Source organism: Vigna unguiculata, chromosome 3 (assembly GCF_004118075.2).
Source record: "Vigna unguiculata cultivar IT97K-499-35 chromosome 3, ASM411807v1, whole genome shotgun sequence".
In the NCBI taxonomy this organism is placed as follows: Eukaryota; Viridiplantae; Streptophyta; class Magnoliopsida; order Fabales; family Fabaceae; genus Vigna; species Vigna unguiculata.
This window is the reverse complement of record NC_040281.1, coordinates 45,229,405-45,256,483: the sequence shown is the minus strand read 5'-3', so window position 1 is coordinate 45,256,483 and position 27,079 is coordinate 45,229,405. Positions and strand designations below refer to the sequence as shown.

The window sequence follows — 27,079 nt, the reverse complement described above, 5'->3', positions numbered from 1 at the left end:
ACAAAAAAATTTGTCATTAAATTACAAATAAATTAGTAATTAAATTGGTCACTAAATCAAGTTCCGATTCGATCATTGAATCGGTCACTAATTTAGTCATTGATTCAGACAATAAATCAACTACTACCACCAATGACGAAAAATAGTGACTGATATGGGTTACTGACTAAATCAGTCACCATTTCATGTTTTTCTTGTAGTGAATTATCATATACTATTCCTAAATATCATTATATATATATATATATATATATATATATATATATAAAATTTTAACCACTTCAAACAGAATTTAAAGTGAAAAAATTACATTATGATTAATAATGAGTTATAAAATAAAAAATAATTAGATAGAATATATCGAAATATTATTCTAAATGATGAAAATAAAAACTATAAATAAAAATATTAAAAAACTAACAAATGTGTGTTTTAGAAATAATTTGAGAGACTATAAAAAAATCACACAAAGGAAATCAAATGTATAACTAAGGTATGATAAGACAAAAAATATCTTAGAGAATTAAGAAAACTTTTCAAATATCAACATATATACTTAATGGTTGAAAAATAACGAAAATTATTTTAATGAAACAAAAGAGTTCTTCAAATTAAACAAAAATTAATAATAATAATAATAAGTAAAGAATTTTTTTATATTATCTTAAATTGAGAGTATAAACATTCTCATGTGAAAGGAAAATTTATAATAAATAAAAATATTAAAAAATAATATAAATATTCAAATGTGAGGCATAATTTTTTTTTAATTAACATACATCATTTTAACATAATTACATAAAGGTTATGATAAGATAAAAAATATATTGGAGATGAGAATGAGTTTCATGACAAATGAAATAATTAAAAGAAAAAAAAATAGAAAAAAAAAAATATATATATATATATATATATATATATTTTAAACGAGAATGGAGATATGGCGGGGACGGGTATTATGGCGGGTATATGTACATCCCCATACCCATCCCCATACCCAACTGAAAAAGTCGGGGATTCTCCATACCCATACCCATACCCAGTCAATGCGGGGATTCCCCATCAAAACGGGGACGGGTTCGGGCAATACCCACGGGGACGAGTTTATTTGCCATCTCTAAAGCCAGGTGGGCCCGAAGACCCGAACGAGCCAAACGGGCCTGAAGACCTGAATAGGCCAAGTGGGCCCGAAGACCCGAACGGGCAAGGCAGGTTTGAAAATCTGAACGGGCCAAGCGGGCTTGAAGACCCGAATGGGCCAAGCGGACCTGATGACCGGAATGGGTCAAGCGGGCTCGAAGACCCGAACGGGTCAGGTGGGCCCGAAGACCCGAACGAGTCAGGCGGGCCCGATGACCCGAACAAGTAAGGCGGGCTCGAAGAATCGAATGGGTAAGGCGGGCCCGAAGACCCGAACGGGTCAGGCGGGCCCGAAGACCCGAACGGGTCAGGCGGACCCGAAGACTCGAACGGATCAAGCGGACCTGAAGACCCGAACGGGGCAGGCAGACCCAAAGACCCGAACGGGCTAGGTAGGCCCAACGACCAAAATAGGTCAGGCAGGCCCAAAGACTCGAACGGGTCAGGTAGGCCCAAAGACCTGAACGGGTCAGGCAGGCCCAAAGACCCAAACTGGCCAAACGTGCTCGATGACCCGAACGGGCCAGACGGGCCCGAAGAACCGAACAGGCTAGGCGGGTCCGATGACCCGAACAGGCCCGACGAGCCTGATGACTTGAACGGGCTCGACGGGCCTAACGACCCGGATGGGCCCGAAGATCTGGACTGAGACGGGTCGTGCCTGACGACCTGTACGAACTGAATCATGTTGGTCTTAATGACACAAGTTTTAAAAGATTCAATTTAAATTTCTTTTATAAAAAATGGATTATGGATTTTGAACTTGATCCAAATATTTGGATTGGATTTAAATCTTGATCCAAATATTTGGATGTGGATTTTGAAAAAATCCAAACTACTTTTGCTAAAAAAATGGATTTGGGTCGAAAATCTAATCCAATTATTTGGATCTAAAATAGATGTGGATTGGATCATTAAAAATCCAATCCATGCCCACCCCTAATTGCTTCCTTGGAAAACTCCATAAATTTGTCAAATATTAGCTTGACATGATTGATGAATGTGTTATAGGCACAAGAATATATAAGGCTTATGAGTAGGGGTGATAAAAAGACTAATATTGGCGGATATTTTTGGAGAAAACCAACAACTAATAGTTAATGGATATCTTAAATTAGTACATGCGGGTAATGCATAATGAATGAAGTAGTACCCGCATACTAATGATGTGGGGTTGGGCATCATATTGCCCATACCCACAATTATTTATTACTTGGTAAAAATAAAAATTATGATTTATGATTTACCTAACACATTTTGTCAAAATTAGGTTTTCATTTCCTAGCCAAAGGTTCACCATTTACCCTTCCCCTCATGCTTTAATTGTTGTTATTAAACCTTACTACAATTTCCTCTCCACACACTTTCTCCTGAAGCACACTGACATGGTTGACCTATTGGATAATTAAGTCATTTATGACATCTATAGGAGATCCCTCGACATTGAGAGACTCATCTTTGCTAAATTGAATCGTCTTATCTCTCAAATCATTTCTTCCTTGATGCCTTTGGCCACCATTGCGACTGTAGCGTTGCTGCAAGGAAGAATTGCCAAGCAAAGATTTAGTACTGTGTTCGTGTGTGGTAGCAGACTTCGGCAATAACGACAACTCTTCTGACTAAGGGTATGACAACTTTCCTAGCCAAGGTTGTTTTTCCAGTCTCCCATGACAGGTCACGATATGGAGATACGAGATGAAGACTGGAGAAAAGAATTTCTTTACGCGTTTATTTAATTGTTTCAAAAAAATTTAGCAATAGTTCTAGATTTTTAGGAAGTTCTTAAACATGGGATCACGTACCATTCTAGTTTCTAATTTCTTGTTTTTAGTTTATGCTTAGACTATTTTTAAAGTCTTCACCATCCAATAAAAGTGAGACTTCATACAATAATTTCTTTATTGTTTAACTTCCTACATAATTTAATCCTTTATTTCTTTTAAAACTCCAACACTTCTTCCTCCCCTTCTATCCCGTCCTGCCACCTCCTCCTCCTCTTCTTTCACTCTTCTTATTCCTCATGTTATTCCTTCTCCTTCAACTTAGGTCAACATTGTTGATGAGTTGTTGTTGTGCCACCATTATTGTGTGAAAAAAATTATTTTGATAGTTAAAAGTCCATTTATAATTATGAAAATTATTGTAGTGATGTAATATTGACCAAGATAGTTTTAATCTTTCCAATTTTCTTTACCAAACATAAATAAATATTTCTATTTATTCAATTATTTAAAAAAAATTGAAAGAAAAAATAACATATTTTTTATCCAATCTAAATATGTGGTGAAAAGAGGAAAAAATATATTTTTTATGGAAATTTAACACCATAATGTCATGAAAAAAAAATGAGGTAGATGTTTATTTGTGTTAAAAACCGAAAGAAAAACGCAATTTTGTGATTTTTGTGACCAGGATTTACTACCAACTTTAAATGATTGATTTTATTATTTTTTTCTTCTAAAATTTTCGTGCGGTGTGTTTTTGGTTTTGTGGGGTGCACATGGTTCAACCATTTTATGTAGAATATTCACAATAATTAAGGAAGGAATATACTCGTTAATTGCTATACAATAAACTATTCCATTAATCGTGAAATTTGACTAATCATCAAACTTGATTTCTTTTAACTTTATAGATATAACACATTACTTTTGCCATTGCATGATTTTTCTTTAGGGGTTTTAATAATTAATAATCAATAATCAATAATCAATAATTAATAATTAATAATTAATAATCTATTTAAATTATAATCTAAGCTGAATGAATTAAATTGGCATAGTGTCTTAGACTAATAAAATCTTACCTAAATCAAATAAAAAAAATATTCTAGCTTTAGGTATTAGAACTCAAGTTAGATAAAGTCGAGCAAAAATTAGTAATATAACTTTTTTTTCGTTAACTATAATATTTAAAATTTGATGTTAATATATTTATTTTTTATATTTTTTATTATTTAATTGTTGCAAATGAGACGTGACAACAACAAAATCACGTGTATTTGCTTTATTTTTACACATTTGTCACACGAAGACATTTCATTGATTTTAAATCGAACCACCATATTAATTGAATTAGTTTGATTTGAGTTGTGTGGATTAAAAAAATTATTTAAAACTTAAAACGAAAATTTAAAATGTAAAAAAAATAAGAATACTAATAAATGACTGAAACAACTTGTAGTCAACATAAATCCCAATTAATGATTTTCCAATCGGAACGAGGGTGAATTCACAATGAAACGAAGTCGTTTGCACGACGAAACTGGACTGTAAATAATGAAAAGAGAAACGGTGAAGGATGGCAAGAAAGAGATAGAAAGGAAGAGAGAGGAGACAGGTGGCGGGCAGCTATAAAGACGAGAAGCGCAATCCTTATTTACCTCACATCGCCGCCTTTCTTGCCCAGAAAGAACCCAAAATCAAATCAATCTCCATTCTTCCAATTTCACAGCACCACAACACACTCAGATTTTAGATTCTCTCCTCAATGGAATCTACACCGGTTAATTGGGAAGCCCTTGACGCTCTCCTCATCGATTTCGCTAAATCGGAAAACCTAATCGAAGAAGACTCCTCCGCCCCTTCCCCCTCCTCCTCCTCCTACCACTCCCGCCTCCTCATCCGCCACATCCGACGTTCCCTCCACACCGGCGCCATTGACGCCGCCGTCCATCTCCTCCGCCTCCACGCCCCTTCCATCCTCACCGACCACAAGATTCTCTTCCGCCTCCACAAACAGGTCCCTCCCTTTCTCCCCTCATTTTCTAACTACGCGTCCAACCTATTGTTCTCATTTTTTTTTTCTTACAATTGTTGTGTAGAAATTTATTGAACTTCTTCGGAAGGGGACTGCGGAGGATCGAGAGTCTGCTATCCAGTGTCTGAGGACGTCTCTCGCTCCTTGCGCGCTCGATGCTTATCCGGTATCTGAACCGTTCCTTTGAATTCGCTATTTATGGTCTTTTTCTTTTGTTTGGGTTTGACGGTTGGCTTTTGTATTTAAGGAAGCATATGAGGAATTTAAGCACGTTCTGCTCGCGTTTATATATGACAAGGATGATAACACTTCTCCCGTGGCAAATGAGGTATAGGTCTCCAGTCTACTTATACTGAGAAGATGGCAATTGAATGGGATATGCATTGATGTTTGCTAAGCACTTCGTGTTGTAGTGTTCTTGCACACATGATGGGTGTAGTTGTGATACTCTTAAAGTGTGTTGACTCTACTTATAGAAGTTCAGTTAAACACAATTAGTTTGGCAAACAAATCCTCCATATAACTCAGCAACTGTGTGTTAAGTTAAAGGGTCTTGCTAACTAGTTCACCAAGTCACTAGTTAAGGAATTAATGGCATATTTTGTTTTTCAAATAATATGGTAGTGCATTACAAAACGCATGAAAATATTTTCCTCTGATTTTAATGCACTTCCGTATGATTTTCAATAAAACCTTTTTCCTTTTAATTCTTTAGCCAGTTTCCTTAGAGCATTAGTTAGCATCTTCCTAAGTTTAATTACACAGTCATACTAACCTGGAGCGTCTTTATTACGGATTTGTTTTTTCTCATATTTTTAGGCATATGCTATATTAAAAAGCACAACTATTTAAAAAACAATAAACGGAAAAACGTTATTTGCTTGTCATCCGTACACTCCAAGCCCTTGAATTTGGTCATAAAGGGGAAACGGAATACCTTATAGAAAGGGGTGGGCCCGCTTCTTAGTTTTCCATGTAGTAATTTCAAAGCTACATAACTCTTTTGTGACCCATTAGTGCAATGCAACTGAAGAGGCTGTGAGAGAATGACTGTATGCAGACCGACCCTTCTTTATATATAATAAATTGTTGAATGATATAACATATTATAAACCAATGAAAGGAAAAAAAAACACATATATCCTACCAAATACTTAATTAAGCTTAAATTTATAATCGTAGTTATAGTTCATAAACTAAGAAAGTCATTAACTAAACTCTATACACAACTCAACCAATGTTGTCGAACTGGAGGATGGTAAGAGGATAGGAAAGGGGAATAAAAAACCGTAACTTGTAAGAGTTAAGATTATGACAAATTATATTCATAGACTTGTGCATGCATTAAAAATAATATAGATGATACAAATAACTCACATAAGTCTAAAGTATACGATCCAATACATAACACAACTAAAAATAGGTTCACAATTCATAAAATTATTAGTAAATAAAACAACTAATAAATTCATAAATGTTTAACCCAATCAAACTAAAGGAAAGCATTCATACTAAAAGCAGGATGGTCATCCTCTTCGACATGATTGTATATGGGTTTATCAAGAAACCATAGTTCTAGATACCATATTGAATATAATGAAAAACTAGGTATAGGATTAATCTCCCATGTGTAAAAAATACACATATGGTACTGCATAAGAAAATATGGGCTAAGCCCACGATACAAATAATGATAGGCAAAGATAATAACAGAAAAACAGAAGATAAAAGATAAGATATCTAACACTTTTAAATTGTATGTCTATCTTTGCTTCATTTCTAGTGTGAAGATGTCTATTTAATAAATATCAAATTGTATGCTTAAAAAATACTAACTCTTTAAGAAGGAAGAAAATAATCAAGCTATATATATATGTATATATATACACTAAACAAGTTGAAAACAAGCTTCATATATTTGAATAATCATATCAAGCTTTAATTTGACTCTATTAATTTTGCAAGCTTAAGTAGCATGGTCTGTTTTCACAAGCCAAGCTTTAGCTTTAATGAAAACTTGATTCAATTCAACTTGTTCTACACCCTTATTCAACACCCTCCTTTGTTAAAAAATTAAATAAGGGTATCTTCCACAAATAAGGGTGTTATATGGAATAGGAATTTAAATTTGAGTTGGGAGATGCCAACCTTTGTATTTTTTAAAACCTGTCCTATTGAAATAATGGTGTGCTCCGCCCTGGACATGGTGGCCTGGGTAGGCATCTGTTGCTGCTGCTTTTGCAAATAAAAAAATATTTGAAACGGAATGGTTTTCTATGGAAAACTTCTTGTACTATCGTGTGACGTTCAATTGGTAGTGATAGCACATGGACCGTAGGCTGGTAATATAAGTGTCATGCCTGGGCTAAATCATTCACTTTTCTAATATATAATATATAAACATGAAAGCATGTTAATAATCTGTAAATATACTGTATTAAAATCTTCTGATCACTTAGAAAACAATCATTTAGTAATTTTATGATCTGTATCCTTTGTGATATAGTAGATGTCTGACTTTTGTGGTTATGTATGTTTTGTGCTTAGCTTAATGTCAATGGTAGAAAGGAGAGACATTGGTTTTTATTTTATTTTTGGGTCACCATTATAGGTGAGTGAGACATCTTGCCAACTGTTTTCTGAGGATATGTCCATGCTCTTTCAAAAACTTATTTCTTTTTGTGAGAAAAATATTATAGAAGACAGAACATGCTATTTCCTGTCAGTTTTTCATTTTGAATGTTTATTTAGATAGACTTGTTGAAATTTGCAATTCATTTGATAATAATAGTAATGGAAATTGTATTGATCCCTTTTTACTTTTGAAATCTGTTTGTGAGATTTTTGTTTGATGTTATATACTTTGTGTGAATAGTGGATTTGTTAAGCTCATGATCATGCTTGCTTATTTTATGCAGTGGTCAGAACGGAGGAGGATTGACTTAGCCGGATATATGTCCTCTATGTTAAGGGCTCATTTAAATGCTTATGACCCAATTTTTTCAATGGCTTTGAGATATTTAATAAGGTTATCTATCAGCCTTTTCTCATTCAATTTGCAGTAATTGGTCAAACTGTGATGTTTTAATCGCCATGGATTATGCAATTTTTTGGGATTCTTTTGCTAAATTTTTCATTTTATTTTTCTTTTGTATTTCCTGTCTTTTTACAGCATACACAGGGTATATTGTTTACGTCAAGGTATTACATCACCCATCTCTGATCTGACTGAAAGATTGCTCCTTGAAGAGCGGGACCCTCCTGCAACACCACAAGACATTTTATACGAAGTTCCACCATTTGATGAGGTGAGATATCTATGTTGATAATTCTGAAATTCCTTCCGTAAATTGTTAGAAACTGGATCACATTAATGAAGGAAAATGGTATGTATGATGTATATTATCACTCAAATTATCATGATGCGTTATCAGTTGCACATGAGCACCAGTGTATGGGTTTACAGAGGAAATGTTGAGCTCTGAATCTCCTCAGTTTTTTCTTGCCCCATTCTCTCTTGGCTCCTTGTTTGATTTCCATTATTGAACGTTGCACTCAATCAACATTTCTGCTTGCGACATAAGCTGGTTGTTGCATTGCAATGTGAACCGACAAAATACTGATCCTGATTGCACACCTTTCAGACATGCTCTAATGCGTCTTAATCCTCTGCTATGATTCCTTCTGTACTATTTTTCATGCTTATTAAAAGTCATCTGTATATTAATGGTGAATGTTATCATTCTGTGACGACAAATTGATTAATCTGTCTTTGCACGTTTGTATTAATGAACACTTGTGGCCACAATTTTTTATTGTATTTGTACATCTTATTCCTACATGCTCCACTTTTCAGCTTAAGCTATATGTTTTACTTTGGAATCCAGGTTGACATACAGGCTCTTGCACACGCTGTAGAGCTTACCAGACAAGGGGCAATTGATAGCTTGAGATTCAGTAAGGGTGATCTGTTCCTGGCATTTCAGGTTGCGTATAATCCTACTGATTCATCTGCTTTTGCTTCAATTTAAATTTTAGCCATGAATTTCCTGTTACATCTACATTACTTTAAAACTGATTTTTTAAAAATATGATTTGGTTAGTGATATTATCTTTTTCTTTTCTTTTCATAAAATAGACAATTTAAAATCTCAAATTCTTTTAATGAAAAATAAAATTTAAAATAAATTTTTAGTTCATCATCTTTAAATTCTATGTTGAATCGTCTTCTCTTCAGGTTAATCACTATTTCTCAAAAAAGATCACTGTTTGCTTAATATCACATTGATTGTGAAAAATTTAATTTAAAAAGCTCTTCTTTTCTTTCACATATTAACTGAATCCAAGTAAAAATATTTCTTTTTTCTTTCCACTTCCACACCAATAAGGAACGATCTCATCACCCTAGTTGCTATGGGAATTTGAATATAAAAGGAGTAAAAAAGAAAATCAGTTTTTGGTTAATGTAAAAATATGACAAATGATTTCAACCTCTTTCAACACTAACTTATGGCTGCATGGCTGATATATGTATTCTTTTCCCCAATCTTGCCTTTATTGCTTTATTATTGTGTACTTTTTGTTGCAGAATGAATTATGTCGGATGAGGTTGGATGTTCCACTTCTTGATCAGCTTGTTAGAGAGTATTGTGTTTACAGAGGCATTGTTGACTCTGGTAAAGCATCTCCTCTGTTGAATCCTAGCTTTTTCTGTGTATGATAAGTGTCAAGAACATTTATGCTACTTGCTCCTGTTAGTTTATTTTTAATGGCATTTTCTCGTAACATTAGTTTTTATAGGATTTCTAGTATCATGAAAAATTCAGTTTAAATTTGAAGTTGGTTATTTTATCTATGCTTTTGTAATCTAGCAAAGCGTGTTGCGCAATATCAAAGTCCCATTTTAAGTTACAATGTATGTTATATAAGTTTGATATTTTTCCTTTGAATTTATGAACTTAGCTTCTGGGAAGCAACAACCTATTTCAGAACCCGTGAAATTCAACCAACAAGACCCTGGGTATTGCTCATCAAGGGATTGTTCTCTCGAGATTGATTGTAATGCCAGCAAGCATTCTGATGGTGAAACTTCTGTTACCAATGCTCAGATGGATGGTTCCCCTGAAAATAATGCTGATGTGACAAGCATGAGACAAGTTGATTTTGAGGTACGATATGCTTCAGAACTCACAAGCATCCATGAAGACTGTAGCACCAGTGGTTCACAGCAGCATGAAGATGCAGCTGCTTTGCAGCGAAGCAGGTTGCCTGGAAACGGGGAAAGGAGCAAGCGCAAGCGCTGGAGAGGGCGATATGATGACAATAGTTACATGCCCAATGCTTCTTTGGAAGAGCACAGCAAACAAGAGCATAGCATAAGTACTGTTGTCTCAACTATATCAAAGGAGAAACAGGTATATGTGAGATAATTTTGATGGTAGTCTAACTAGGAGAGAATTACTGACAGAATTTTGTTTTGCAGGGCTCTGATAAGCTTTCTGTACATGATGTTAGTAATGTGGAAGATAGATACGAGATTCTGTTGGGAATGAAGGAATTAGCTAGCAGAGGAATGGCTGCTGAAGCAGTCCAGGAGGTTAATGCTATTGATCCCAATTTCTTTGCCCAGAATTCTGTTTTGCTCTTCCAACTCAAGCAGGTAATTGGCTTCTATTTCTTAATTTCTGTTTCTTTATTAAATGTACAAGAGAATCCCAGAGAATGTTATAGGATGTGTGGTTGTGTTGTGAATGCTATCTTTTAACTAGGATTCCTGGCTATAGGTTGAATTCCTCAAGTTGGTCAGCTCTGGTGATTATAATGCTGCGTTAAAGGTTGCTTGCACCCATTTGGGTCCTTTAGCTTCTAGTGATCCTGCTTTATTAAAGCCGTTGAAAGAAACTCTTTTGGCTTTACTACGGCCAAATGAAGATGCTCTTGGAAATGCATTACCCTTACATGCTCTAGCTGCTTCTCTCCAGGTGTTGTGCATTTTTGCTACTCTAATATATGATTTATTTTTTCCATTGCTATACTTCTTTTTTTGAAATCTGTTGATAGTAGGATTTTATTCATCATGGTGTTTGTCTAGAATTGTTGTGATAAAATCGTTGGTAAGTATGACTCTTTATTCTAAGATATAGGAGTAGGATTACAAACAAAAGAGGGGAAGGAGTTGCATAGGTGAATTAAGAAGTGAGCGTTGTGTTGTCATGGTTGATGGCCTATGCTTAGGACTAGGGTTAGGTATGTTGGATCAAGTGCTATCATTATGCCAAAAGCTATAGGTGATACTACTAAGAATCAAACTCTTGGATTGTCAGCTCACCTGGCTACGTCATGGGATAATTGCGGAACCCACAACAATTCCCTTAGACAATGTCTCATTGGAAATTGAACTTGTGATCTTAAGTCTGATACCATTTAAGTTTGATACCATTTGCTGGATTGAGCGCATACAACTAGGCTAAAAGCTATAGCTAATAGTTAGAGTTTAACTCTTTCTGCATTGAGCGCATACCACTAGGTTAAAAGCTATAGCTAATAGTTAGAGTTTAACTCTTCCTACTTAAGAGCGCAATAGTCCAAATCCTATGATTCAATTATGATTTGGTCCACCTGGCCTACATCCTGGATTGATGACTGAGCAACTAGGTACCATTAGGTCTCTATAAAACTCAGATATTACACAATGCACTAATTGGGGAGTCGGGTTGAAATATGACTCAACTAGCCAAGTCTCAAGTAAATTCCTCTATGTGGGTTTGATATTCTTGGATGCATAAATTAACTAGTCCTGAAACACACCTATTTTAGTGGGGTGATCCCCTTCCCCACAAAGTAACTTGAGGGCCAAGAGCCATGCATGCATGCACTGTGCACACAAGGCTCACTATCCCTTAGAGAGAGTAGGAATAGACCGTTTCTGAGTCTATAAATAGATCCCTACATCATGAGTTGGGAGGTAACACAATTCGAGTGCTTTTAGCTTAAAGTTTATCGATACTTTTTGCTAGAACACAAACCAACTCGGGGCTTTCTTACTCAAGGGTTAATTTTGTTAAAAAATTATATGAATGGGTTAATTTTAAATTTTATCAGGGAGAATGAATAGGTTGTGTTTTAAAACACAATTCAACTACTTCACCTTTTTTTAATTAAAGAAGTAATGAAAATGTTATAGGAAGCAAGCATGACTTCTGCAAATTTTTTTAATACTTTTAGATGAATCCCACGAAACTTGTGAAAATAAACATATATTAATATTCCCTAGAAAAACTCGAGTAAATGGAAAATGCAGACCTACCGAACATTCTTAGTGTGCATCAAATCGCCCCCTAGATATGCATCATACTTGAACATCAAAAAACAACTTTACCCAGTGAACTAAAACGGATCAAGACATCAAAAAGGGATTAAAGTTCCCATTTTTATTAGGGAAGAAAAAGAAATTAAACGAGCAGGCTATATTCCATGAACACTGAACGAACATATGTCTTCTTCATCTCCGAGTGTTCGATCTTGAACATGTTTTCTCTCTCCTGCTCACAGTCAGCCTCTTTTCTGGCGACTACCTCCCTCCGGCAACCCAACTTTTCCCAGTTTATGTGAGGTTTTTCTTTTTTGTTAATCTCTTCGTTTATTTTCTTTTTCTTTTCGTTTCCTCTCCTTTTTACTTGCGATTTTTGTTTCTGGTTTTCCAAGACCACTGCTTTTATTTACTTATGATTTTGGTTCTGGTCTTTTTGTTCAGTGGTACCCTGACTTCTATCAGTCTATATTTATTTATGATTTTGGTCTCTGGTTTTTTATTCAGTATTCGACTATGACTTGTATAAGTTTTTATTTACATGTATCAGGATTTGTTCAAGTACTATGAGTTTTTACTGTTAATGATATTACTGTGTGAAATTTGAGTTTTCTTTTCAGATTTTCAGCTTATATTTTTACTTTTTAATTATTATATATATTATAAAATATGTCTTCCCCCATCCCACTTTTGGGGTCGGCCGCTCCGCTAGCAAGGAATGACAAATGGCGAGATATGAATGCAGAATTGACAACTTTTATCTTGAAAAATGTGGGATCCAGCGAATTTTGACAGTTTTGGTAGTAGTGAAGCTATTACATTACGAAGTGATGGGAACGTAATTGCTGTATGGGCCGAAATGCACGTGGAAAAAATGGGATGATGAAAAAAGTTCAGTAATAAAAGATAACTCAAAGAATATACGCAGAATGTTAAGATAAAAGATATTTTGTAATATTTTTTAATTTTTCAAAAGTTGTGTAACTAGACAACTTACTAGACATTTTTTGTCTAAAAATATTAAAAATTATTAGTTAGATTATTAAAAACAACTTTATTTAATAAAATGATGTATGTTTTAAAACACAACTTTTTTAAAACATGACTTTCCATTCTTCATAATAAATTTAAAGTTACCCAGTCGTGTAATTTTTAAACAACTTTATTTAATAAAATGATGTATGTTTTAAAACACAACTTTTTTAAAACATGACTTTCCATTCTTCATAATAAATTTAAAGTTACCCAGTCGTGTAATTTTTTCACAATACTCACCCATTTGTGCAAGAAAGGCCACCTACTTAGTATTGATAGCTTAGCATGCTAAATAATATCTACTTCCGAAGATTTACAATTACTAGGTGCAGGGGCTTATTATCATACGAATTCTTTATAGTAAGATATTTCCTTTGCTTATTTGGTTTCATGTTTCACATCAGTATCTATTGTGTAGGGTTTGTTCTATTATTTCTGATTTCTGTAATATCATGAACGCTGTTTTATACTAAATAGGTTGCAGTTGGTCGAAGGCTTGGTGTTGAAGAACCTCAACTTATGAAAATAATGCGGGCCACTCTTTATACTCATAACGAGTGGTTTAAACTTCAAATGTGCAAAGATCGTTTTGAAGGTCTTTTGAGGATTGATTCCTTGAAGGAAGCCAACACTCCCTTCCTTGCACCAGTATCTATGTCCAAGTCCTATGCTGATAGCTGCACAAATGGATCTTCTCAGGCTACAGTATCTTCAGGGACCAGGACGTCAGAAGATGGTAGCAGTCCAACTCAAGTATCTTCAAGGGATGTCATCTGTGACGAAGGAGCAATACTTAAAGTAATGGTAAGTCATGGGTTCTTGCCGTTAATTTTTTTTTTCTATAATAAAAATTAATATCTTAAGGACTGTGACATGACTCTGACCTATGAAGCTTTCCATGATGGGTTTTGATTTTTCAATAAATATATTGGAAAAGTTTAGTTTCACTGTAATGTAAATTTGTATTTTTTTAAAACAATAAAAATGTAGTGACACGGATTATTTTTTTTCTTCCGTTTTCCTGTTACCCTGTCCCATTCCCGTTTTATTTTAGTTTGTTTTGAGACCCCATTCTCATTGCTGTGTTATCAAATATTATTTATTCTTTTACAGGGTAGATTAAATAAAATGCATAAGTATACATTTTACGATTTTGAACTTGCAGTTGTGAACTTGAGTGTCTATTTTGCGACGGTATCTTAAGGTTTTTCTCCTTGGTTGGTAGTTCTACGTCAATTCTATGATAATTTCTCTTTCTCTTATGGCTACTAAATAATAGCATGTCAAAATTGTTGTTTTATTTTTCTAGTCATCATGATTTTTAGTGTTGGAGTGTTTTAGCTTTGAAGATAATTTTCCATACAACTTATTTAACATACAGGGGCTGTTCTAATGCTTGAATTTTTGGTGAGTGCAGGAGTTTTTAGCTTTGCCTAGGGCTGATGCCATACATCTGCTTGCACAATACAACGGAAATGCCGAGACAGTCATTCAGCAGATATTTGCCTAGGTAAAATTATTTTTTTAAATATTATTTTATTCAAATTTGTGATTTTTTTATACCCTTGTACATATAGATGCAAAGGAGAAGTCACTGTAATGTTTGAAATCTGAATTGATGGAAACTACTCTCGTCTGTACAGAATATCTTGATTATTACCTCTCAGTTTTAATGAGAAAGTTGTAATTAATAAAAAATTTATTGGCGTGACTCAAGGGGATTCACAAGAAGATAATGATACTTGCATATACATTTTACACGAGCGGCGCTATTCACGGATAAAAACCATTCGTGAAGCTGATTGTTTCGTGCTTTTGTTTGCACGGTTCATACATGGCTGCAATTTAGGGCATGTTTGATTTCTGATTTTGTTGTTTTAAAAACTTCTTTAGCCTAGTTTAAGTTATTTCAACGATAAAATCCTTATGTGTGGAATGCATGAAGTTTTCAAAATCATTTTAAGTTAGTATTTTAAAAATTTTAAATGATATAGGTGAGTGATGCATTTTCAGGAGTGTTTTTATTTTATTTGTTTCTATTAAAACAATTTCTGAAAATTAAAAGTAAATGCATCCTTAATTGTCTCTTTTTTAGTGGTTCACCCCAATTCTGGGAGTCTATATCTGTTGGGGCCTGAATTTTGGCTAGACTGAATTTATAGTATAGCAATTGTCCTAAAATTTTAAAGAAACTAGTGATAGATAATTAACATAGGATGTAAGTAAGAGATGAATAAACTCGAAGAGACATTTTAGTATATATTAAATTATATTCATAGAAGTTAGTAGTTGTTTATATTAAATTTTAAAATGTAGGTTAAAAACTCTTAATTTTATCAAGGGGGTGACAATTAGAACAATTTACTTATTATTTTAATGTTTGACATAAAAGGTGATTAGAAGTTATAAATGGATCTACCGTGTTAATAAAATGAGAACAAGTGAGTATGGGTTTATTTTTTTTAAGTTATGGGGCAATTACTTTTGTAAATTATGGATATGGAGCACTTTTTGAAAAAAATTACGAACATAGTCAATTTGTGTCATGGTACAATTTTAGTGTGAAGAAATCGTTAACAAAATCGATAACAAATGACAATTAATGTTGTTAGATCAATTGAAAGACATACATAAATTCAATACATATTTGTTTCACCTAAAGTTGTGGAATATGAGACTACTCCTTTAAAAGTTGAACATTGAATATTGAAGTAGTGTGGGTTGGGTCGTTGTAGATTGAATATTAAAGTAATATGGGTCGGGTTATTGTAATAAGTATCGTACGATTTATGATATTAATTGTACGATATAAGATAAGTGTTTGGCGATATGAATTGTATGTTCTATTATTTTTTTTCATGAATCATGTTTGATATGATACAATACAAGTTTAAATTGTACAAATTGTGATTCGAAATGCGATATGGGTTAAAAATGATTTTTGAATTGGGTTGGGTTGATCCAGTCATTTGAAATGTTAATTTTTGTTCTCTTTTGTATTTTTGTGTGCTAATTAGTATCATTCTCTTCTTCTAATCTCCTTCTCATGTTGCCAGCTTCCCTTGTCTCCTTTTCTCCCTTTTTTCATTCCTTCTTTTGTTTTTATCTACATTTGGGTGAGACGCGTTTGAACAAGACACGAGCAACAATGGTTGCATGGTCGTGGTGGTGTGGTGGTCGCACCGTAGTAGCGCGGTGGTCGCACAATAGTAGTGCGGTGGTTGCACAGTGTTCTAGTGGTGTTCGCAGGTAGTCGCACATTAGGAGTGCGGTGGTTGCACAATGTTTTGGTGGTGTTCACACAGTGGTTGTCAATGTGTTGCACTTCTAGAGTTTTCACGTAATGATCTCGGTGTTGGCACAATGAATGTAGATCTTAGAGATAATGAAGGGGAAGAACTTTCAATAGAAATGAAGATGACTTAAGTGATGTAGATCTTGGAGATGATGAGGATGAAATGTGAATGATTAGAATAGAACCTTTTTTGTGATTGTTTACAAGTAACAATCGTAAATATTTTACATGATTATATAATATATATATATATATATATATATATATATATATATATATATATGTATGTATGTATGCAAATAGCAACAGCTATAATTTAATTTTTGGATGGTTATGATGTAGAATTTTTTAGAAACATATAACCATAATTAAAGAATATTATGCAACAACCACATTGGTTTAGTCTTATTTTGTTGAAATTTTGAACTAATATATACATATGTATATAATCACTCTATTTCACTATGAGGTTTTTTGTTGTTAATTGTTTTTTTACATATTTATATATTTATATATTTAAGTATATGTTCCATTTTTATAATGTTTTAAAATGTTTATGAATCGTACGATTCACGATTCGAAATTTAAGCTCTTTGATATACAATATGATTCATGATTCAACTACCATGATGTGGGTTATTGATAACTTTATTAAACTTTTAATTTGGCATCATTTATGGATGAGATGATTTTGGTTCTTTTTTATTTTGTATCGTGGATTCTTCACATGATTCTAGTGATTTATATATTTTACTAAAATCGTGCTATGGTGGCACGGTGACATAATTTTTGAATGTTATTTCTTTAATTTATTTTTAAGATGACATGGATGATGTGAGATTTGTATGTAAATCGAAGGTAAATGCAAAAGTTTTGAATATATTTGATGCACTAGAAAGAAGATTTGGTTGAGAAGGAAAATCATTACAAGTATGAAATGTTTTGGTACCGTGATTGAAAGGACATACGTTGATGATGATCCATGTGTATGGACATGGGAGATTATTGTAGACTAGATTGACAAATTGTGTATATATGAAATTGTTGATTATAGGAAGAAGAGCCAACATGTTAACATCGAGGTTACGGATGATGAGACTCTATGACATGTCTGAAAAGAGAATCAAAAATTGGTCATAAATAAAAAAGAAATACATGGTTAAATCTTTTAAGAAATTTACTTCCATCGTCATCGAATGTTGGATGAGGAGGTAATATATAGTTAGTAGTACAATTATATTATGGTTGTTGTGTATTTAGAGATGACAAATAAATATGTTTTTATGGGTATTGTCTAAACCCATGACGGGAATCTCTACATTGATTGAGCATGGATATGTAGAATCTTCGACTTTTTCAATTGAGTATGAGGATGTACATATTTGTCTCGTCCTTGTGTTCATACCCACCATAATACTTGTCCCCGCCATATTCTCATCCCCGTTTAAATTTATATATATATATATATATATATATATATATATATATATATATATATTACTACACACTTTTTATTTTTTCATTTTTCTAATTATTTGATTTTTTATGAAATTCATTTATATTTTCAATATATTTTTCATCTTATCATCATCTTTATGCAAAATTATGTTCAATTGATCTATGTCAATTAAATATTTTTATTCTTTTTTAATATTTTTTTATTGTATATTTTTCTTTCACATTAGAATATTTAACACTCTCAATTTAAGTGTTTAATACCATAAACCTTTCATTTGCTAGTTAATATAACAAATTTATCTTCTTTATTCTATTATTATTAATTTTTATTCCATTCAAAGAACTTTTTTGTTTTGCTAAAACAATTTTCATTATTTCTTAACCATTGACTATGTTAATATTTGGAAAATGTTCTTAGATCTTTAAGGTATTTTTCATCTTATCATACTTTTAATTTATATATTTGTTTTACTTTGTGCGATTTCATTCAATACTCTCTCAAATTGTTCCTAAGACACACATTTAATAATATTTTAATATTTTTATTTGTTATTTATTTTTATCATGTAGAATACTATTTTGATATACTTTATATAATTATATTTTATTTTCTAACTCATCATCATACTATAATTTTGTCACTATAATTGTATAAATAAATTTTATTTACTATAATATAAAAATTTAATGTAATTGTCATGAATTTTTTTTATCACCATTCAACATATATTGAAGTTCAAAAGATACAAGATCTATGTTAAACTTCTATTATTTTTAATGTAATCTTTATTCTTTACGTGATTTTGATCAAGTGATGTATTATAACTTTTATTGGTGTATAAAAAAGAGATTCATTAGACTTAAAAAAATTGAAATAAACAAACATTTAAAAAATATTTTAATTTGAGTATTTGTTTTTCTTTTATATTTCTTAAAAATACTTTTAAATTTTATTAACTAGGTTTCATTAATATTTGAAAATTTAATTAATATTTGAAAATTTAATGAATGTTTTGCTTCTCGTACAATTTATTTGGTATTCTAATTTGAAATGTATATAATTATAATTTTTTTATAAATATTTGATATCGATGAAACAATTATGCATTTAATATTGAATATTTGATAATATTATATTTTCTTTACCGTAATTTTTTATTATTTTATAAAAAATAATTAATTAATATTAAAATAGTAAGAAAATAGTTACGGATATGAATATATAACCATTATTCGATGGGAATAGAGATGATACAAAAGTTTAATATCCGTTGAATATGAGTATGAGAATGATGATGAATTATTTCTATAAAATAGATATGGAATAGTTAATTTTTATCTTGTCGAGTCCCATTTTCATCCTAATCGTGTAAAACTTAGTCGGTTACTCTGCACATATGCATTTAACTATTTGAATGTATTGTCCAAACAATGGTTATATAGAATAATAGGAAAGATAAATAATTTTCTATTTTGTAAATATTATGTATTTGAGTGGTAAATATAAAGTTAAACTACAATCATTCTAATACTGAAATGGTAGGAAGTTTCGTATCATCTTTGATGATTATTTAAAATTTAATTAAACTTTATGATAAATTATCAATATTTTTTTAAAATTTAATCAGATACTTAAAAATGACCAACAAACTACAATTATGTTCTTATAAATTCAATGGTTTATATAAAATATAAAGAATTATAAACATTTAAGTATGTTTCATACACCTCATCACTAGTTACAAAGGGCATAACTTGCAAAAATTTAAATAAAACATAATTATGAAACTTTTAATTTGATCAAACATCTTGATTTATATATATTAAAGTATCATTAGTGGATTTGGTACAAGCCATTGATTGGTAAAAGCTGTACAAATTTATAGAGTCGAAAGTTTGAATTCATCCATGTTTCATCTTTATATCTCCCATATTGTGCTTACCTGGACTCCGTCACCATGTTTCCAACCAATTCAATTCAATGAATTTGCGACAAAGGTCTACCACCGACTGATTTATTTATTTATTTTTCAATAAAAAAATATGTATTTACCCTTAAAAACATGTTTATAAAAAAAGTACAAAAAAGTAATTGTAACTAGTTAAAAAAATTATCAAATAAGATACTTAAACTACTCAAAATTATGTTTATTTCCATAACTACGGAAGTAATTAGGTAGCATTTCAATGACAAGTAATTATACCAGTAGTTCTAATACTAATGATGATTCAGAAACTAAAAGACAAAGAGACACTTGTAAAAGATATTACTAGAGAAAAAATTAAAGGCCAAAAATGGAAACATCGTTTTGAAGTACCCAATCTTTTAAAAATTTAGGTCAAGGTCAAGTTATCAATAATATTCCTAACTAAATAAAAGTCGCTTTGCATCATTGAGTTCCTTTTTAAAAAAAATACGAAAATGAATAAGCTGCAAACACGTCTATAAGCACAACTTTTGTGTTAAAATTTAAAAAACAGAAATTCTGTTTTTATAAATAAAAGTAAAAGTGTGGTTTAATCCGTAAGTATCCTAAAATTAAAACTTAAGTCATATTTAGAAATATGATTTCCATAGAACAAGATAAAACTTCAGTTACATGTTTAAATCATAAAATCATCTCTTACCACACATGTTTTTTAATTGAAAACTTAAACAAAATTAACCCCAATGAGTCATGTCTGCTTATTTCACATACTTTGGTATTCAGCCACTTGCCTCATTTTTTATTAGAATTTTCAAATTATTTTATTGATTTAAGGTGATGCTTTGAAAGAGAGAATGCGACTTTACTTTATCCAGTGCCATTGAAATCAAACTGCAGACCAAGTCATTTTGAATATGACAACCTTCGAGATTTATTGACATTTGAGTATTTGCTTCGCACGAAAATAAAGCATTTATGATATATAATATAACACGTGTGATAAAAATATCGGCAATGAAACAATTTTAATGTCGCACTAAAATGAAAAAAAGCAATACAACAAACTATCCCATAATATAGATTATTATCATTGTTATTGTTGCACCACTTAACACAAATTTAGTTGTTTGTCTTGTCACATATATAAACACATAAATTGGATCATCAATGTCATTATCATACACAATGAGAAGATATAACTGTGTTCATCTTTTGAAAGCATTGATGATACTTTTTTTAATTTTGTAGATAGCTATTTTTTTCTTGAAAAATAAAGGAAAATCCACTTTAATAAGTTTTGTGATCCAAAGAATTAATCTTCTTGACATGTTTATTTTTTCAGTGAAACAACCTATTTGCCAATCGAGCTCAAAATTTGTGAATTAATAAATTGAGTTTAATAGAAGTTTGAACTATAAACATGCCCTTAATAATTACAAATTTACAATAATAATTCAATCTTTGAACTGTTTTTTTTTTTAAGTAACACCTTTGAACTGAATTAACAATTCAACTTATTCTCAAAATCTGAATTATTTAAAATTACAAAAGACCAATATATATTTTTAAGAAATAACGGGGTTTGTTTTAAATATAGAAAAACATATTAAAACAAAAATTACGTTTGGTATAATGTCATAATTAGAAATACCCCACATATTGTTTAAGGCACTTGCTAAAAGAACTAAAATTTTGGTTAATTCGTATTTTGATAAATAATATTAAAATTTCAGAAAGTATGAAATTTAAATCACTTCTCAATGTTAAATTCTTACTTCTGACGAGATAATTTAATTTTTTAAGTAACTTCTTTAAATATACATTTAAAATTTTTAAATTTAAATATTGCATATTATTGAAAACCATCATCAATTTATTTTGGAACATTTAGCCATTCAAAATTAATTTTAATATTTAGTTACAAAGATATAAAAACTGGCATAATTTACGTCAATGTTGATCGAGAGGAAGAAAAAAAGACGAGAAAATGGTAAAAATAAAAAGAGATGGAGATAAAAAGAAAGAAAGAAAAAATAATCACGAATAATTTTGAAATATTTTATTTATTTTTTAATTTTTTGGTAAAATTGGAACTTTATAAATTCAAATACTCTGACTTTTCAAATTTTCTTAAAAAATTCACTACACACAATACTTTTCATTATAACGTATTTTAAATTTTCAAAAAAAAAAAAATCATTATTTTGAAATTTCTCATGACATAACACTAAATATTTTCTAAAAAACCCCTCCAAATAATATAATGGATTTCTTAGAACATATTATTTATCATTAACAAAAATTGATTAAAAATGATAATTACCTCAATCTCACCCCGGTCGTACAATTAAGATACTCTTGTATAAATATTTTTGTTGGAGCTGACGTGTATAGGTTTTCTGGTTCCTCAACTCAACTCCACTTTTCCTCTGCTATTTCAAACCTTCAACTCCAGTTATTGTTCTCTCTCTCTCTTGTTTCTTCCGGAACAGCAATGGTACTAAAAGACATGTGTTTCTTCAACAAGGTGCTACTTCGCGGTCCTCACTTAATAAAATCATTTGTCCTTTCTGCTGTGAGCAACAATGTGTTACTTTTTTTAGCAACCCTTCCAAGTTACCATCATGCCTCTGTTTTTGATTTGTTTCCATTTTCAAAACTTTTCAAACACGCTGGAACTGCCTCTTACCTTATCTGTCCCTCCTCACACTTTTGTTTCAAATTTATTGCTTTCACTCTGATCAAACCGGGAAAGGAAAAAAATGAATGCTTTGAGCTCCCTCTGCATGTCTCGATCTGACTCATTAGTCTTAAATGTAACTTTCTTTTGATGGACTTGTGTGACTGGAACAACTACTTCTAAAATTACTGTCTTTTCATCCTTTGAAGCACCGATTTTTATTTTCACCTGTATCCTTTTTCTTTCCTCTGATATGGTTGCAATGTTTTTCTCTTACTTCGGTTGTAGGACATTCTGGTTATAAAGCCTCCGAAGAAATCGCCTTTGCTGTTAAGGATGTCGGTGTTGATCTTTTCAATGGTGTGCGGTGTCTTTATCTGTTCCGTGTGTCTGAAGCAGATAAGCACTCATGCTAGGACTATGCTTATGGAGTTGCAAAGTGAGAAGCCTTTGCGGAATAGATTGGGCCTAACAGATGTTCCTTTGTTGCATTACCCCAATCCCGTGTCTTTCAACAGGTAATGTGAAGAAGTTTCTGTGTTTTATGGTAATTTTTGGATTGGTTGGGGTCTTGTTAATTGACTTTTGGCTTTGGTAGGAGTGAGTGTGCTGGGAATCCTGTGCGGTTCTTTGCTATTTTGTCAAATCAGAGATCAGGCAGTGGGTGGTTTGAGACCCTTTTGAATAGCCATATTAATGTGAGCTCCAATGGGGAGATTTTTTCTGTTAGAGAGAGAAGAGTAAATGTTTCTACCATTGTGCAGACTTTGGATAAAGTTTACAACCTGGATTGGTTCAGTAGTGCTTCCAAGAATGAGTGCTCAGCTGCAATTGGATTGAAGTGGATGCTTAATCAGGTAAAAGTGCTCACTTTTGAGTCTTGTTCCAGAGTGTGGTGATCTGGTTTATAAGTGTTTCAAGAAAGAGGAAAGGTTATTTGTTTTGTAGGCATAAATACCCTGGTATTAATGGCTTAGGTTTCAATGTAATTTTAATGCCCCCCACCGCATCATGCATTGGATGTGAAGGATCTGAGTGAAACTTGACCCATGTGCTTGACTTTGAGGACAAGTACTTTTTCTGAGACTCTGGAACATTGTTATCAATTTCTGTCTACCAGTTATGATCATTGAACAGAGTAGGGCCACTTCGGTGAATGTTAATACAATTAAATATTGGGAAAATTATGCTTATACCCCCGGAGGTTTTAGTGAAATTACACCTGAGGTCCTTGTCATTTTTTAATCCTCTGTAATAACATAATACTGTGTAATGTAGTGTAGTGGTACCCTCGTGTTTGAACAGATCACCTGTGATTTCTTATATGAATTGAGATCGGTCGGTGCAATGTCCAAAAAAGGTTATTGATTGTATCATTAAATGAGAACATGAAGCAGATAGGAGGCTAAATTGTGTTGCTTTGGAAACCACTGGATTAACATTATGAATGCCTTTGTGGCTCAGGCTTTGCATTTGTTTTCTATAGATTTGTGTTTAGTAATAGCATCAAGAGTTGTGATTTTGTGCAGGGATTAATGGAGCACCCGAAGGAAGTAGCAGATTATTTCAACCGTAGAGGTGTTTCTGTCATATTTCTTTTTCGAAGAAACTTATTACGCAGAATGGTATCAATGCTTGCCAACTCCTATGACCGATATGCTAAACTTTTGAATGGAGCTCATAAATCTCATGTACATTCCACACAAGAGGTCTCTTTCTCTCTCTCTCTCTCTCTCTTTCCCTTGATATCTTTAACAAAAAACGAAACTCATTTGTTCTTCTTTTAGGCGGAAACTCTTTCAAAGTACAAGCCTATCATTAATTCTACATCATTACTGGCTGATTTGAAGGATATGGAGATGAGAACTGCAAAGGCTTTAGAATACTTCAGCATCAATAGGCATATGATCCTGTACTATGAAGATTTAATTACAAATCGTACTGTAAGTGCCTCAATACAAACTCCTTCATTTTGTACTAAAAGTTTCGACAATTACCTTTTTGGATGCGTTATTCGAGCACCATTTATGAGCAAAAACTGTTATATGATAATCTAGGAAGTCAATTTTATCACACAAATTTTACCAAAGTTTCTTCCTTCTCTCCCTCAAGTCATTTTCCTGCACGCACTTAGTGGTGTCTGTGAAATAATGAAGAATCATTTTCACTAATCCTAACTGCAACATGGATGATATGGCAAACTTTTGTTTCTTGAAAATGAATTTATATATACATTTGAAGTTAACAATTTATATATGTTTCACATTTATTCAGAAGCTGAAAGACGTACAAGATTTTTTAGGATTGCCACCGAGGGAATTAACAAGCCGTCAGATTAAGATACACAGAGGATCATTGTCAGATCACATTAAAAATTGGGATGACGTGAACAAGACACTACACGGAACTGCTTATGAGTGTTTCCTCCAAACTGATTATTCATCTTAACCTCCTCTAAGTGTAAATATCAACACTGATTTTTTCTCAGGAAACAGTTTAAAGTTTTGTTGCTGGTTCGTTGCAGTGACAAAACTTAAAACTGTCTCCACGTTCTGATTTTTTCACTCCCGTACGTTCCTTTTTGTAATCTTAATTTTGAGCATTTTTTTTTTAATTACTTTGTACACGCCCAGCTAAATTATGAGCAAATATGAGCTTTAGTTTTATTCAACATGTGAGCTACACTTCCAAGTTTGAGATAATCGATTTGGGAGACATAAATGTCTTCAAAGTTTATGTTTATTTTTTCGTTATTTCCAGACCTGTAGTAAGTAACCACCATTGTAAGTTTTCACTAATTGTAAAACTAGAAATGCAATGTCACATAAACCTTTGAGTCGACTACTGAAGAAAACAAACCCTTGAAAACACATTAGGGCATTAAATTTTGTGGTCTTGTATTCGTTGCAGTTAAGAAGTGGTTACTCTTAAAAATCATGATTATGGTCTTCATAACAGATGGATGAAAAATTAGAAATGTGTGTTGGCAGGGACACCATAAATTACAGCTTATTAATGAATAGGAAATTAAATTACAACTTTCACTGATCAATGGCCCCACACAACACCATCAACCTTACAACAACCTGTAATAATAAGAGACATATGGTGATAAGATTCCACAGATTACCTCCATCAACGGCAACTGCTTCCTGTTTCTAGGCACCCTGTAAAAGAATAGATATTTTATAATTTGCCTTTTTGAAACAACTTTTTAACAAGTCAACTATGTTCAAAACTAACCATTTGCTTAACATAAAAGATGTTTTCACCCATCATTTCAGCTTATGATCTTGGTCCATTGTTTTTTTCTTTTTTTGTGTGTGTGAAATTTTATACAGAATTTGTAATATCTGTGACAATTTTAATAGCCCAAAGTGTAAGTATCTTTTTAGAATCGGACCGTTGCCTCATGAATAAAGGTATCGTTTTCAATCATGCAACTTATTTACTTTAATGCATCTGCTTAAGCATCATATCAATTTGACTTTGTCCAATATTTCTCAGCTTTCCCATGCAAAATTTGCTCCATCTCACCAGCAATATGTCTAGAATTAGTTAATATTTTTTTAAATCATATTTTCTATGTTTCGTTAGCACATGTCAATTAAGAATATAAAAGGAAAGGCTATAAATTAGAGCAAGTTCTCTGATTAGACAGAATGTGAAATATGTTTTTGCATATCATGGAAACAATTACACAAAAAGAGAGAGTTTCCAAAAATATAGGCAAAAACATATTATGTTTTTTGCATATTATGAGTAACTTTTAGCTTTTAATTATTATTTTGGTGAGAGATAATTTGGTACATATGGATTTTATGGGGTGCAAGAATAAATTAAGGTGCTGGAAGAAATAACCTAGAATTTCAATGATTGAGTTTGCTTTCAAAAAAATACATGGCCCCCGTTGTTTTTTCCTGCACATTCCTTTTAGCTCTCATTAAAGTTATAATAAAAAGCTCAAACTTATCCTTCACCCTTGCTTTGTATTTTTAAATGAATTTTGGATTGTGTAAGATATTTCCAGAAGATGTTTTGAAATGAATATTTTGAGATGATTGCAAAATGTATTTTTGAATTTACGAATACCTTTCATATGTTATTTAGCCAGAGGATATGATGAATATACCAGTTGCCAGGAGACTGAAGATATCCGCTGCTATTCTCTATCTATATCGGTAGGGATATTTGGGATATTTTTGTTTCCTTAAACATGCATTTCAACCCGTCTTCTAACAGCTGTTTACTGTTACATCTAAATTTTTCAGTCTCAGGTTATTTACAATTAATCGTTGTTTCATAGATTTATGCTATGAAGAAACGTTTGAATTTCCAACTCCTGAGAATGCTACAGGAAAGTGGGATTTACCTTATATGTAATGTGTTTGTCGTTGATATTAAGAAACTGCAAACACTTTTGTCAATGTTAGTTGCAGACGTGGTTGAAGGTGTCCTGATGGTGAGGCCAACAT

The 27,079-nt window shown here is 32.2% G+C and overlaps 2 protein-coding genes across 4 annotated transcripts; both read left to right on the top strand.

Moving 5' to 3' along the window:
* Positions 1 to 4,448: 4,448 nt before the first annotated feature.
* Positions 4,449 to 16,318, top strand: LOC114177911. Of its 2 annotated transcripts, none has more exons than XM_028063510.1 (13): positions 4,449 to 4,881; positions 4,964 to 5,065; positions 5,147 to 5,227; positions 7,818 to 7,927; positions 8,072 to 8,207; positions 8,787 to 8,885; positions 9,488 to 9,575; positions 9,862 to 10,313; positions 10,382 to 10,558; positions 10,683 to 10,880; positions 13,721 to 14,047; positions 14,661 to 14,753; positions 16,300 to 16,318. In XM_028063510.1, the coding sequence occupies exons 1-12, from the start codon at positions 4,630 to 4,632 to the stop codon at positions 14,751 to 14,753; spliced, it is 2,115 nt and encodes a 704-aa protein (XP_027919311.1). In that variant the 5' UTR covers positions 4,449 to 4,629; the 3' UTR covers positions 16,300 to 16,318. The 2 variants fall into 2 exon arrangements, with proteins under 2 accessions (XP_027919311.1, XP_027919310.1); XM_028063509.1 differs by lacking the exon at positions 16,300 to 16,318 and adding an exon at positions 14,821 to 14,959.
* A 6,013-nt stretch (positions 16,319 to 22,331) lies between these two features.
* Positions 22,332 to 25,275, top strand: LOC114177156. Of its 2 annotated transcripts, none has more exons than XM_028062412.1 (6): positions 22,332 to 22,451; positions 22,893 to 23,122; positions 23,203 to 23,461; positions 24,134 to 24,313; positions 24,392 to 24,547; positions 24,879 to 25,275. In XM_028062412.1, exons 1-6 carry the CDS (start codon positions 22,419 to 22,421, stop codon positions 25,050 to 25,052), a joined length of 1,032 nt encoding a protein of 343 aa, XP_027918213.1. In that variant the 5' UTR covers positions 22,332 to 22,418; the 3' UTR covers positions 25,053 to 25,275. The 2 variants fall into 2 exon arrangements, with proteins under 2 accessions (XP_027918213.1, XP_027918212.1); XM_028062411.1 differs by lacking the exon at positions 22,332 to 22,451 and adding an exon at positions 22,461 to 22,740.
* The last annotated feature ends 1,804 nt before the right edge of the window (positions 25,276 to 27,079 follow it).